Genomic DNA, 15,736 nt, shown 5'->3' with positions numbered 1-15,736 from the left:
ATAACACAGAAGGTGTGCAAGTGCATAACTTATATGTAAGGAAGGGTTAATTGAGTTTCAAAGCTCAAATGAACCCAGTACTACCCTGCCTATGCTAAAAAGTTGACACGAGCATTGAACTTTACAGCATGAAAAGAGGCCCTTGTTATCTCCACACCAATCATCAAGTATCTATTTACTCCAATCCTATTTTCCAGCATGTTTGCTATGACATTTCTAATCTTCACCTGTTCATCTAAATACCTAATATAGCTTAAATACTTATGAGAGGTACATTGCTTGTCACTGGCCACTCGGGTGTTTCCTTTCTTCCTGGTGGTAGAAATTGAATAAAGTTTTGTACACCTGTTGTCTTTCACTGTGTCTCACACCTGTGCACACACGCAACAGGGGTGCTGGGGGAATATAAGCACTACCGTAGTTAGGTGGTAGTGTGGGGGTTAAAAAAAAGAAAAATTATACAACCAGGAGACATAGAGTCTCTTCAGTTTAGGGTACGGACTCTGTGCTAAAAGAAAGAAAAAATACTTTGATATATGCAGAAGAAGAGATGAGGTGCCACATTAAGAGATTAGGGAGCAAGGTCACAGATTGAAAAGCAGGACCTCAAGGTTGTAATCTCTGGATTACTCCCAGTGCCACACACTAGTCAGTATAGGAATAGGTGGATAGGTGAATGCACAGTTGAAAAGTTGGTTCAGGAGAGAGATTTTTAGATTCCAAGAATCACTGGTCCGTTTCTGGAGTAGGTTGAAAACCTGTGCAAGTCAGACAGGTCCCACCTGAACCAGAATGGGACCAGTTGGGCTCTCTAGTACTACTGTTGGGGTTTAATTTGGCAGGGGTGGGTTAGGATGCAGAGTAAAAGTACAGTAAGGGAGTGATCCTCAAGACAAGTGTAGAGGAACCAGTTAGTTTGGAAGACCAAGCATATATAGTCAAGGCACAATGAGGCGTGACAAAGCTGGATGTCACTTACTTAAATGTCGGTAATCTTGTAACAAGAGAGGAGTTAAGGGTGTTGATTACTACACGGGAAAACAAAATCCATGTCTTAATTATTTCTGAGTATAGTCTCTTCAAGTGAGTCTGGTAGCAGGACAGGGAGGGATGAGGTTGTCAAAGTATTGCTCAAGGAGTCAATTGCTACAATAGAGATGGATGATAATTAGTGGCTTCCTCAAATTACGCCATTTGGGTAAAACATAAAAACAAACAAATCATATTTCTGCAAGTGTTTAAACCAGTAGTCAGTAAAACAGATAGCAAGATAAATCTGTAGGCAAACTTCAAGTATGCCCATAGATCCAAAGGTGGCATATGGGATCCATTTATTAGTCAAGGCATTTACAGGCAGGAGGGCTCTTGTGGTTCAGCGATAGTGTCCCTACCTCTGATCTATCTCTGAACAAGCTGATTATTAAAAAAAGCAAGATGGTTATAATGGAACTGTATACAGGTATTTAATTTATTGTAGTCACATGTATCCAAGTCCGTAAAAGGTTTTAGCAAGCAGTACAGGCGGATCATAGCAAACAAGGCCATACAGATCATAGCGTGCTCAGACAGTGAGGAATACAAGGTTGTGGCTGCACAGGACGTTCTCAAAGTCAGATCAACATTATTTGAAGTTAGACACATCCATGCAGCAGTCTAATAACAGCAGGAAAGTAGTTGTTTTTGAACCTGTTGGTGCATGTGTTCAACCTTCAGTATCTTCTACCTAACAGAAGAGGTGGAAGAGAACATTACTGGGTTAAGAGGGGCTTTTGAAGATGGGAGCCTTTCTGCAGCAGCGAGAAATGTAAATGGATTCCATGGAATGGAGGTTGGCTTGTGTGATGGTCTGGCCTGTGCACACAACATCCTGTAGTTTTTGGGTAGAGCAGGTACTATACCAGGTCATGATGCAACCAGATAGAATGCTTGTTATGATGCATCTTCCAGACATGCTGAATTTCCTAAGCCACCTGAAGAGGAGTTGTTGTACTTTCTTGACCATCGCATTTACAGATAGTCAATTATCGTCACTCAGAGGAACTTGATGCTCTTGACCCTCACATCCTCAGCTCTGTTGATATAGATAAGGATGTGTACTCCTCGTGTGGAATGTCAGTTAGCCCACAGCTGGAGTAATGTGTTCAGTTTTGATCACCACATTATAGGATGCGTGTAACTACACTAGAGATTCACCAGGGTGTTGTCAGAGCTGAAATGAATCAACTGTGAAGAGACTAGATCAGTTTGGGTTGTTTTCCTTAAAGCAGAGATCTGATTAAAGTGTATGAAGTTCTGAGGGGCAGAGACAGGGTAGGTAGGGAGAAGTTTTTCCCTTGGTAGAGAGGTCAATAATCAGGGGGCACAGTTCAATAGTAAGGAAGAGGTTAAAAGGGGATCAGAATATTTGTTTTCACCCAGAATGTGCCGGATAGCTGGAAGTCTGCTTGAAATTATGGTAAAGATGCAATTTTAAAAATAGTTTAAAACAATAGGAAGGTGGGTAGTCTATTTTCAAAAAGAGCACTATGCACAGAGACTAGCCCTAAATTCTTTAGAGTTCAGAATAATGATGAGCAAAATCATAGTGACTTACAGTTATTAAAGGGATAGACAACAGACAGAAAGATTGTCCTGGGTCTAGAACTGGATGTAAGGAGAACAATCTCAAAATAAAAAAAAACAAGCCACTTAGGACCTAGATGAGGAGGAAACTCTTCATTGAGTAGTGAATCGTTGTAATTTTCTATCCCAAAGGACCATGAAAATTCACTCATTAAATAAGTTGAAGACCAAGAATGATAGATTTCTGTTACCACTGACCTCAAGGAACAATATGGGGAAACTGACATTGAGGTAGACAACCAGCCATTATTTGGAGCAGACTCAAAGGGGCTAAATAGTACACTCCTGCATCTCTGTTCTTCCATCAAGTAAGCACACTCTCCCTGCCTATAACCATCCAACTTACCTTGCACTGGGATTCCTGGTTGCCCTCTTTATAGGTCTGCCCGAGGTCACAGTAATGCCTACTACTGAACTCTGGCACTACCTGCCAATCAGATCAGCTTGGGTGAGGCTTTTATTCTATTCAGTAAAATATTGATGTTTTATTGCAGTCACAACAGGTTCAAGTCATGACAACATTCATTGACAAAAAAAAAGTATTGACAGAGGTAAATGCGTATTACTATAAAGGAAAACAATTGTACCCACACAAGTATAAAGAAAAGTCAAAGATGTTAATGCTATTTTCAATAAAGTTAGGACAAGAAAACCTTTTATTTGTTTTTAGGATATGAGTGATACAGTGTTGTATTAATTGTCTATAACTAATTACCTTGAAACACTGCAATCCTTATGGTGTTGGTACCGACAGAGTTGTATTCAGCTGGACATTCTGTAACTTTAATTAAACAAACAGCAAAGGGCAATGGTACATATTCAACTCAGGACACGGTGCACCCTGGAGTGGACATTGCAAGAGTTTTTGTTTCCATGATATGCTACTCACGTTTCTACCAGAGAAATATTGTTAAAGTAAGAGCTATAAAATGGATCACTACTTGGCCCATTAAATATTGACTTTATTGGCGCATTCAGAAGAATTTTTTCCCAAATTTCAGAGTATGACCAGAGGGGTTAGATTAAGACAAAGAAATTACAGTTGATTGGGTCCTGGAATACTGTGTTGGCTGAATATTCTTTCATAACAGTATGATACTCAAGTACTCTTTGCTTAATTTAAAAATGTGAACACAAAAAAACCCATTAAAATAGCTTCTACAGCTGTATGTAAAGGCACTGTGTATAATACAAATTGAGAAACACTGAAAAATAGATATTCTGGCATTCTTTAAGCACAATTATTATTGCAGTATAGAATCAAAGCTAAGTGAAATTCTGTTGGAAAACTTTGGTTGAGGAAGGCATTTAGTTTGAGACAACAATGTATATTATTGGACTAACTACAATGCTTACTAACTATGTATTCACCACTAGGTTAAAAGTGAATCTGTCATCCTCGATAAAGGAGCATTGGCTATATTAAATATGCATTAGTGTGACAGATAGTAAGTGAACTTCCACAAGATTGCTGTGAAATAGTTATCCTAACAATTTACTTTACTAAGGGTGATTGAATTTTCGTTCATACTAGTATCATGATCCTCAAACCTACATGTTTGCGGCTATTCTCGAGAGGAATTGATCAGATTTTATTTTTTAAGGAAGTGTTGGGATGTCATGTTGAGATTGTATTGGACATTGGTGAGAAGTCTTCTGGAATACTGTGTGCAGTTCTGGTCTTCCTGCTATAGGAAGGTTATTATTGAATTGGAGAGGGTTCAGAAAAGATTTACAAAGATATTGCTGGGAATGGAATGTCTTCAGTTATAAAAATAGGCTGGATGGTGTGTGTGTGGTTAGTGTGTGGAATGAACTGCTAGAGGAAGTGATGAATGCAGGTACAGTTACAACATTTAAAAGACATTTGGATAAGTACACGAATAGGAAATGTTTGGAGGGAGATGGGCTAAATGCGGACAAGCTGTACTCATTTAGTTTGGGAACATGGTCGGTGTGGACTAATTGGACCAAAGGGTCTGTTTCCATGCTGTATGCCTCCAAGTGGAATATTTCCAAGAATTTTCTACACGGAAACAGATCCAGCACCTGATGTGAACTAATTTTGAAACAGATGTAGTTGAGTAATAATAAAAAGGAAAGACATGCAGATTTGCTTTGCACTACGCCAAATCTGTTTCTTTCATATCACAAGAATGCTAACAATGAGGAAAGTGTGCATATGCTTCATATATATGTGAAATTACTCTAAAATAATCACTCCCACTTCATGGATAAGGCCATAAAATATCTATAGTGTTGAGGATAGAGAGGGAGAATGTAGTTTAGGGTAAGCCAACAACATTGAAACTACATTAATTCCTTTAAATAAGAGGTTGACAGGTCGGTCAAACCCAATTACAGCCTAATGTCAAATATCAATATTTCCTGATGGGGGTTGCATATTAAACCCTCACTCTGGCTAGTTTTGCTGAAAGTTTGTTTTCAGCATCCATTATATCAGAGGCAACTATGTAGTGCACAGTATCACCCAAAAGGGCTGTGAGAGGTAAGACTCAGCTTCAACAATCAGTTTTATTAATTCTGACAAAAGACTACTCAAATGAAAACTTTATAGACCATGGTCTCACAAGTTGAAGGAGCTATTTATGTATGATAACAAATATATATAATAATCTGAGTTAACAAAATATTTACATGTGAATTAGTGTTTTGATGCTTATGGAAATGTCATCCTAAAAATGTAGTTATTAAAATTGTGCATTCAAAATTGTTTATGTAGTTGGAATAAACCACATACAAATCTGCATTATAGAAATAACTGCTTGATATATATTCAATAAATATGAAAAGGCGATGCAAGATTACACATTGTGTAAAATCACTGTTTTGAAGGAATGTCATAATGGAATAGTCACTGCAACATTACAGTTAAAACGCTTCATGTTAGGGTCTCTTGTTCCCACTTCATTTCTGAAGAATGAACTGATCAATGAACTCATTTTGTTCAGCTTCTACTTTTGACAGTGCATCATATTCTATCCGGTACCTGCAAAGAAAAATGATCCCATAACATACTGTAGGCAAAAAGAATTTATTGTAGCATTTATGCAAGTGATTCTATATTTGTTAGTCTAGTCTAACAGCTGCAACTTTATGCATTTCTGTAAGTTGAGCTCTATTATGGAGGACTAGAGTACTGTGTGTATCATTGCCAGTGATAACAGTAGTAAATTGAGAGAAAGAAATAACTCAAATTCAGTTCAGAACGTTATCTTTACATGTATCTAAGTTTTTATGGTTGTTGAAGAATATGAATGATAAAAATGAGCAAGAACCTTTTGCAAAAAGTTAAGAGGTTGTGGAGCTGGATGTAAATAGTTAGTTCTTTTTTGGCTTTAAATGGTTTAGTCCGGTTAAATAATCTTCATCATACAGACATAACTTTCGGTATATTATCACCCATTCCTACACAATAAAAATAATTCTTATTTTTACTTCCATACCCCACCCCTCCCCTCCCTATTTCCAAACTCCTCCATCCCTGCAACCTCCAAAGACTTTTGTGCCTATAACTCTGGCCTGTTGTACAGCCTCACTTCTTTCACAGCCCCACTTAACGGTCATGCATCTAGGATCTAAACTCTGCAATTCGTGCCAAGACCGCTTTATCTCCACACAACCTTAAAACCAATCTGTTCTATTAAGTATTTGGTCAGTAATCCTCCTGTTTACTTACCTCAGTTGCAATTTTGGTGTTTACTCTCCTGTGAAGACCTCAAAATGGCTCACTGTTGAGGATCTATTTATAATCACCTCGTTGGCTATCTTCAAAATGAAAATTTAAAATCTCTATTTACTTTATTCTAAATTAGACATGCCAAGAAAAGTGACTCAGCTTGCTGTAATTTCTCGCAGCTTTTTCAGAATGAAGGAAGCAAAAGAATTTAAGTTTTTAGAAGTCATAATCTAATATTTTGCCAGCACTTCAGAGCAATGTGTTGGCCAGTAACTGAGAAATTGTTATCCCCTTTGTCAGGGAATAGTGTACCAATTTTGAAATAAAGAGGATTTTGATTTTAAAAACATAATATGGCTAGCCACTTATCTTGCATTCTTCCAATCCTTGGTCTGGTAGGTATAAAGAAGTACCTGATACCGACACAGCTTTTTAGACCAAGTTCCACACTGTTTGCACGTGGCTTAAGACAATGAACATTTCAACCTCTTTAGTTAAGAATAGTGGTACAAAATATAAAATAAGAATGCATGATGGATATTTAACAGCAAAACTATAGCTGCAGAAAAATGGCTATATTTAACAGTACCATGACAGCTTTTAATGCAATTCTCTTTTAGTATTAGTAAAAGATACAAGACTCTGACAAACCTTTCAAGCTGCATTTTCTTTTCAGCTATTAAAGCTTGGAGCTGCTGCTGTTGAGCTTCTCTTTGCTTAGCAACTGATTTCAGAAGATTTCGAGCACCTATGGCCTGTAGATGATAGGAGAATTAATCAAAAATCCTATGAGATCTTTAACAATCCTCTGAATCAGTTATTTCTCTTACTCTATTAGATTCTCCAAAATGGAGATCATTCTTATTCCACACTGCATAGCACAGAAGTATAGTGTGCAAACAAGTGGAGCCATTCCATTACGTTATTTAGAGAATTATGTACCATAAACAATAAAGGTGGATACTTCTTTTCCTAGCCCCATTACATTTGCCCCATTTTACAAAGCAATTTAACTTACAATCAACCTTCATGGGTAATTATTGCAATTAATGTTATCTTAGAAACACTAGTTGGAATACGTTCCATCAAGTTACACTTAAGGAATGCATAATAACCAGACCTGTACGTTCCTAATAGGGATAAAATTACCAGACATCATTATTCCAGCTGATTGTTCAAAGTTTCATAAAATTGAAATATCAGTTTGAATTCATGTTGAAAAGTTGATAGCACTGACATTTCCCAACTGTAACCTCCTATCCTCATATGTATACAATTTCAAAATTACATCTAGAGGAACATTACCTTCATCTTTTCATTTTCTGCTTCTTTAGCAAGTTGATCGACTATCTCAATTAAACCACCAACAATTTTTTGGAACTGGCCTATTTCTGAAAAAAAAAGATTTAAAAGTTATTGCCAAATTTCACATAAGAACTATACGACATAATTGCCTATCACATGTAAATACATGAATTGTTCTTCAGCTGCTGATGAAGAATCAATTTTTGTTGTTGTCTAAAAGTGCATCCAACCTCCAGAACACACCCACTACCAAAGTCTTAAGCCATTGCTCTCAAGAGTCTGACCCTCTCTACTGCCTTCATTGTTCCTTTGACACTGTTTTGGCCTAACCTTACTGTTTAAATCTCTAGATGTTATGCTGCATTTGCAATACATGACAACAAAGCTTTAAACACTGGCTTCATTAATTCTTGTTTAGGTAAAAGCAAAACTATCAATAATCCATAATCCAGTGGAAAACAACAATCTCTTGCATTCACACAATGAAATGAAAGCACTGCCGGACAAACTTTGTCATTTTGTCAAACCAAGCAATATCAGTCTTGCACAAAACTCTAACATAATTATATTGAATTTTCCATGTACGTTCTAAAACATAATTCCAAAATTAGAGTTTCTTACCTGAAACTATTCTACATATTTAAATACGTTTAATTGTTTAATGCTTCTCAACAATTAATACGTTGAATTCCTGAAGATCTAAAGCAAGAAATGAATGACAATCCGTGAACAGCATGGCATCTGGAAAATCCTGAATTCTACTTGGGAGGTTTTGGTATGCTTGTTTATGTTCATAAATTCTCATCAACTGATTTTAGAATGCATTTGATATTACACACTTGAGAAATGAAGTGAGACACGCAGAGATATTTATCTTGGGTTGAAATTATCATTTGCAAATGAGTGAAAAGATTTTCATTTTACCTGTCTAGACAATCTTTCAATTGAGCCAAAATAATCAAACCACATCCTTCCTGTATTTCACTCCTGTCACAGATGGAAAACATGAAGAGGATGTGGTTCGACTGTCAATCTGCCACTGATCTTCGTATTAACATTAAATAGAAAACTTAATTTGGGTTACCAATTCACAGTGTATTTTCCTTAAAGAAAAGCACTATTTAAATGTAGAAGATAGTTTAACGCAGCAAAAATAGAACGTTTTGTAGAAGAACATTCTCGACACTTTAAAATGACTCCACTGATCTACATTTAAACCTTCTGTTGCTCATGTTATTAATCGCTTAATTAAATACATTGTACATACAGTAGGTTTTCCTGTGATTGTATTGTAAATCACAATCAATTCAGATTGACAAACTCCCCAACATTTTGTCTCTTTTGCTAATTAATCCAATTGTTACTTGTAGTTTGCATTTTTTGAGATCTGGTATCTGTTCCTCATTAATACAGTATCTGTTCTCGTTATTTTTAAATCATCGATTAATATTTTAGACGTTGCAAGAAACTGCCAAATTCCAAACCAAGCCCACTTCTACTTATTTTACATGCACGGCAAAATCTTGGACTAAGTATTACAAAGATACACTCTTTGCTTTCTGTTCTTTTCAAACAAAACTTCAAATTAGATTACCCCCAGTTGGGTGCTGTAACAAAAAGCAACCAAACAGCTAACAAAACCTTGTAAAAAAAAGTGAACAGAAACTTATTAAACTAAATTATTATCAGGGATGATGATGATGCACCCTATTGCCAACAGGTCTCTAAAGGCCAGTGGACACTGCATGCTCCCTCTCAATAGACATCAGAGAGTGTGAACGTAACTGTGAAAGACGGACAGACAGTCAGGCACTATGACCCCTCCACATGAGAAAGTTGGTAACCTTACATCTGCTAAGGAGATGTGGGAAACACTCAACCACGGAGGGGGGTGCATCTGTTCAGAAGAATTGGGACATCTGTTCTTAGTGTCAATGAATCAGTGTAAATAAGGTGATAACATTTGTTCACTTGTGGTATGTGTGGCAGTACTTCCTTCTCATGCCAGAGGCTGGAGGCACGCATATTTCACAGTGGGATGTGTGATAACTAAATTGTTAGTTTATATCAAAGACTCTTAACAAAACTCATACTCAATAGGAAAATAACTTGTAATTTAATAAGCTGAGTGGAATATGTATGCAATAGAACAATCCTAATATATTTTCATGTATACCACACTGAGCAGATTTGAGTTTATGAAGCTCAGCTCCCTCATCTTGACTGGTCTGGGAAGTGAATGTCTCATTACCCTTACAGGGTAGGAAAACACTAAGGCTAAAAGTTGGAAATGTTCATTTGTGAGTGAGAGAGACTGAAAACATTCTTCTGTAAATTACATTCACTGATTTAAGGGTTCAAGGGACACAGAGAGAGGGAAAGACAGACAGACAGGATGGAACCTGGTGGAAAGTTTAACTCTTTATGGTCTGATTTGAGTGTGAACTGGCTTGTCATGGATTGATTCTTTTTGTGTTGTTTTCTGGAGCTCGAGATCTGGGAAGGTTATGAATTTAATTTGCATTCTGGGAATCTAAGATGACTTTAAAAGAAAAAGCCATTTTGTAGGACAATGATATTGGGCAGGTTAGCTGAGCAAGGTTACCTCATGACCTTCCCACATAGTTTAGACTAGTCCCTCATTACTGTTAAAAGGGAAGATTATCTAGCCAATGAAATTGGCCATTTGGCCTGGGTTAATCAGGGTTCCCACTTTGATGTGCATGTAGCTTAATTAGTCAAGCGTACACAGACCTGCCTAGGAGCTTCTCTTCCTCTGCAAACTTTTGCCTTTTTATTGCTGCTAATCTGATTAAGGACATGTAGCATTTTTGTAATTTTAATGTGGATATCTGTACAAAGATAGCTTGTTTGCAACAATAAGGGGAGTAGCCTGAGAGCGCTCTTAGGGGCAAGAGCTGGTTTTAGAACATTAGCTCAAGCCTGGCTTGTAGGTATCTATGTTATAGTGTAAAATTGATGCCATTGGTAAATAAAGGTAATACTTTAAACCAAATTGTCTGTAAGAGTTTTATATTCCAGACTACCAGAGCACGATCTCCAGGATGAACCAAGAGAGGCTACAGGTCGAGTCCATCAGGGATTCCCTGAGCCACCTCAAATAGGTACTTTAACACAGGCCTCTGCCTGGGACTATGAAAAACCCAGGAGCTGATCCACAAGGAGTTCCTCTGTCCTGCCTGACCCTGCACAGTCTACCCATTCATTAGGAATGTGGGACTAAAGTATAATCTAGTAGCAACCCCTACAAAGTAAACCAAAGCAAGGTTGCAAATGAAAATGAACAATATAAGATTTGCTTTCTAGGTTTATTCATGCTGAAAGTAATTGAATCGATACCTTTAGTGAGGTCAAGTCAAAGGAAAGAGTCCCCTAGTCAGCCTCCAACACTGATTTATTTTGAAACTCTGCCACCTGTGTTTCTCTGTGATAGATTAGAAAGATTGTATGCAAAGTCTCTCTCATCTATCACCATAGAGTCATAAGAGATGTACAACACGGACACAGACCCTTCGATCCAATCCGTACATGCCGACCAGATAACCCAACCCAATCTAGTCCCACCGGTCAGCACCCGGCCCATATCCCTCCAAATCCTTCCTATTCATATACCCATCCAAATGCCTTTAAAATGTTGCAATTGTACTAGCCTCCACCACTTCCTCTGGCAGCTCATTCCAAATTCGTACCACTCTCTGCTTGAAAACGTTGCCCCTTAGGTCTCTTTTATATCTTTCCCCTCTCACCCTAAACCTATGCCCTCGAGTTCTGGACTCCCCGACACCAGGGAAACTACCTTGTCTATTTATCCTATCCATGCCCCTCATGATTTTGTAAACCTCTATAAAGGTCACCCCTCAGCCTCCAACACTCCAGGGAAAACAATCCCAGCCTGTTCAGCCTCTCCCTATAGCTCAAATCCTCCAACCCTGGCAACATCTTTGTAAATCTTTTTTGAACCCTTTCAAGTTTCATAATATCTTTCTGATAGGAAGGAGACCAGGATTGCATGCAATATTCCAACAGTGGCCGAACCAATAAAGTATGCATACCAAATGCCTTCTATACTATCCTATCGACCTGCGACTCCACTTACAAGGAGCTATGAACCTGCACTCTAAGGTCTCTGTTCAGCAACACTCCCTAGGTCCTCACCATTAAGTGCACCAAGTCCTGGTAAGAATTGCCAATCTTCAGTGGCCCTCTGTTCTCAATGTATTGAGTTAAAAACTTTCAACATCAATTAAAAAGACCTCAATAGTCTCATTCCATCCACCATACGCAGGTAATCTCCCCAAGCCCTACTTCCCAGGTTAAGCATTCCAACGTTCAATCTCTACTTCATGCTCTCATGCACTCTTTCCTGCCACTTCAAAATATTTTTTTGAAACCAACAATGCTACAAGACTGGGCTCCTTCAACTTTAGTCCCTTTTAGCATATCCCATTCTCTTCATCCATCAATGGCTCAAGCTAGCTAGGTACCCCATAAGTTCAAGCATTCTCTTCTTAAATCTCTTCCAGTTCTCTCTAATGTCTTTAAAACCCCTCTTAAAAACCCACTGCCCAGCAAGCTTTTAGTATCTAGTCCTAAAATCCTTCTTTAGTTCAGTTTTCTTTTATTCAGTCAGGCACAGCTGACAAGGACAGCCAGTTTATTCAATGCCCATCTGTGGATGCTCTTGAGAAGTTGGTAGTTAGCCACCTTCTTGAACTGGTGTAGTCTGTATGGCGCAAGTAACACACACAGTACTATTAAGGAGGAAATTTTAGAAGCTTGACACAGCAATGAAGAAATGGTTCTGCATTTACAAATTAGAGTGGTGTATGTTAGAATAAAAAGGACCTGAAAAATGTGTTGCTGGAAAAGCACAGGTGGTCAGGCAGCATCAAAGAAGCAGGAGAATCGACGTTTCAGGTATGAGCCCTTCTTCCTGAAGAAGGGCTTATACCCGAAACGTCGATTCTCCTGCTCCTTTGATGCTGCCTGACCTGCTGCACTTTTCCACCAACACATTTTTCGGCTCTGATCTCCAGCATCTGCAGTCCTCACTTTCTCCTAGAATAAAAGGACCCACAAGAATCAGGAGGATCATTCCCTTTGACCCCTCAAGCCTGCACCATCTGGCTGTGGTCTTAACTCCATTTTTCTGTCCACCTTTGATAATCAAAAATGTTCGTAACTCAGCCTGGAATATATTCAATGATCCAGCCTTCACTGTTCTTTACGGAAGAAAATTGTACAGACTAATAGCCTTCAGAAAAATGTCTCATCTCAATCTTAAATGGGAGACCCCTTAATTTTTAAGCTGCAAGCCCTAGATCTAGATTTCTTCATGACAAAAAACACCTTCTTGACATCTGCTCATGCAAGCCCCCTCATTCCAGTATGTTTCAAATAACAACTTCTCTCACCATTCTAAATTCTAATGTGTACAAGCCCAACCTTCCTCAAAATAATCCTTTCAATCCAGGAATAAATTGAGTGAATGCGCTCTGCAAAACACACTTTTCTATATTTCCTTTGTGCTATCTGCAAAATTATCCACCACATAAGTGTAACTGATCTGAAGACAAGTAAAGACACAGGTAGCTCAAGCAACTATGATGGTTAACCCACCGAGAAGGTGCAAATTTCTTTTTGATTTTCACATAAAATGGTGGTAGTTTGGGGAGTGCCAACGATTTATCAGTATATAAAGAATGATAAACCAAAGCTGATAGTGCCTTACAGCCAAAGAAGCTTCAAAGCCTTGTCACTGTTGTAAAAACAATTTCCAAATAGTAATGTATAGCTTCAATTTCCATAACACTAAGATACTTCAACAAGATCAACTCTCAAGTACTGAATAACAGCAGAGGGTTTTCTAACTTTCTTCATGAAGTCAGAACTTTAACAGAGGGAGATAGGCCTTGTAGCGCCTCTCTGCACTGCTTTCAGCACTTCCATGTTGCAGTGATCACAGGTGGACACATACAGAAAATTCAAACTGAGATATTAGAGAATCATGAAAACTTATGTATTCATTATAAAAACGTTTGATGCAAATACAGAAATCGGGGGAGGGACAGTAATATATTTGAATTAATTAGCATTGAGAGAAGGTATTAACAGCTTTAACATGGGATATATCTCCAAGATCAAATGAAATGTGAGGTGGTGCACTTTTGAAGAAGGAACAAGAAGAGAGTGCTCAATAAATGACAGGGATCTAGGAAGACAGTAATTTTGGTGTGCTTGTTGTAGGGTAGGTTGTAGGTGGCTTTATGGGACACTTGCTATAATATATTCCTCAAATGATAATAAAAGCAGGAAGGTTATGTTGGTGCTGTCCAGAATTTTGGTCAGACCACAACTGGAGTAATGTGTACAGTTTTGGTCACCACACTATAGACAGGATGTGATTGCACTGGAGGAGATTCATCAGGATGATGAGAGCATTTTAGCGACAAAGAGAGGTTGGCTAAGCTCAGGTTGTTTTCTTTGGAGCAGAGAAGATTGGGGGGCACCTGATAAACTTATAGAGCTCTAGCAGGGGCATGGCCTCTGCCCCTTGTAATCAGTAAGTATTTATATATAAGCTCATATCTTTTTTCAGTCTCTAGTTAACCATGGATGGTGGATCTTCCCTTTAGAATTTTGCTTTATAGTAGAAATGAAAATATTTTCAGTATTCTGAAATATCCCCTTAAATTTCTGCCACTGCATCTCCATTGTTCTAAATGGGAAGAATTCAAAAGTCTGAAGTGCAAAGAGATGGCAGCCAGTGACATATGGTATTCCACAAGACTCAATGTTGGGACCACAATGTTTCACACTATATTTTAGTGATACAGATGAAGGAACTGAGGGCATTCTGGCTAAGTTTGCAGACGATACAAAGATAGGGTGACGAACAGGTAACATTGAGGAGATAGGGAGGCTGCAAAAGCATTTGGACAGGTTAGGATAGTGGACAAAGAATGGCAGATAGAATACAACATGAGAAAGTGGGAGGTCAGTACATCAGACAAGAACACCACCCTTGTCAGCAGGAATGATTACAAAGTCAGGATTGGATTTGAGTGGATTGGAGGGTGAAGGGTAATGGCAGCTGATGTCACATTGCCAATTCTCAATGAATACATCAAGTGCAGGTAGATAAAAGACCATAGGAAGGGGTCCAAGTTGGGGGAAGAGTGTTGGAGGCAGGTGAAGGGGTGTCTGTTGGTCAGGGAGTGAACTCTTGTCCAAGTGAATGGGCATGGAGGCAAAGACAATGGCAGAAAAATTCAATGTCATGTTGTCCCATTGAGGTAGGGATGCAAAGAGGTAAAACTAAGTCCTTTGTTGACTACAGAATGTTCAGCACATAACAGGAGGTCAGCAAAGATAGTAAATGCTCGACAAGAGCTGGGGTCATGGGAAAGGCATAATTTAGGCTACTAGCCCAACGTAGTACAAGGGGAGCACCGTCGGAGATGTCATCTTTCAAATGAGAAGGCTGACAGCTTCAGTTTAACGTCTCAATTCCATACGAAAGGACCCATGGCACCATTTTGAAGACTAGGGCAACGCTCTGAGCAATCCTTAACGACAGTTACCTCTTGACCAACAATATGCTGTTTGAGGGATCTTGTTGTGCACAAAAACCATTACCACGCGCCCCGCATTACGACAGGGCACAAACATCAAAGTAGTATTCAACAGGGCGCAAATCAGAGAGGGCTTCGAAAAGTCCCGAGCTGCTGGGAGGGGTTGTATGAGTAGATTTTCTTTGGAACCGAGTCTTGCCCCCCCCCCGGGTGACAGAAATCCGGCCCCTGCACCTACTTTCTATAAAGTCCTTGCACTCCTCCTTCAGTTCTGTTGTGCTTTGCGCCACTTCAGGGTCCAAGACCCTGAGTTTGTTGAGTTCGTCGAAGTGCAGGCCGGCCTCCCCCAGGGCTTCCATCGCTATCACAATCAACAGGGTCCCGCCGTCCCCTAGCCCGCTGCCACGGCGACAGCGACGGCGACGGCTCTCTTCCCCGCGCTACCGCGCATGAGCAGTCCGTGAGGGGGTGGGACCATTCCAGAAGCCGCGCATGCTCAGTATCAAATCTCCCG

General features: G+C 39.1%; 1 protein-coding gene across 1 annotated transcript; it reads right to left on the bottom strand.

Annotated features, from left to right (window-relative positions):
- Positions 1 to 3,248: 3,248 nt before the first annotated feature.
- On the bottom strand, positions 3,249 to 15,729 carry ift20 (intraflagellar transport 20 homolog (Chlamydomonas)). Its single transcript, XM_072589869.1, has 4 exons — positions 15,461 to 15,729; positions 7,628 to 7,713; positions 6,974 to 7,077; positions 3,249 to 5,632 (listed from the first exon to the last, which is right to left on the bottom strand). The coding sequence occupies exons 1-4, from the start codon at positions 15,579 to 15,581 to the stop codon at positions 5,551 to 5,553; spliced, it is 393 nt and encodes a 130-aa protein (XP_072445970.1). The 5' UTR covers positions 15,582 to 15,729; the 3' UTR covers positions 3,249 to 5,550.
- Positions 15,730 to 15,736: the final 7 nt, after the last annotated feature.

This window comes from Chiloscyllium punctatum, chromosome 19 (assembly GCF_047496795.1).
Source record: "Chiloscyllium punctatum isolate Juve2018m chromosome 19, sChiPun1.3, whole genome shotgun sequence".
NCBI lineage: Eukaryota > Metazoa > Chordata > Chondrichthyes > Orectolobiformes > Hemiscylliidae > Chiloscyllium > Chiloscyllium punctatum.
The sequence above is the reverse complement of the archived record's forward strand: the minus strand, read 5'-3'. Positions and strand labels throughout refer to the sequence as shown.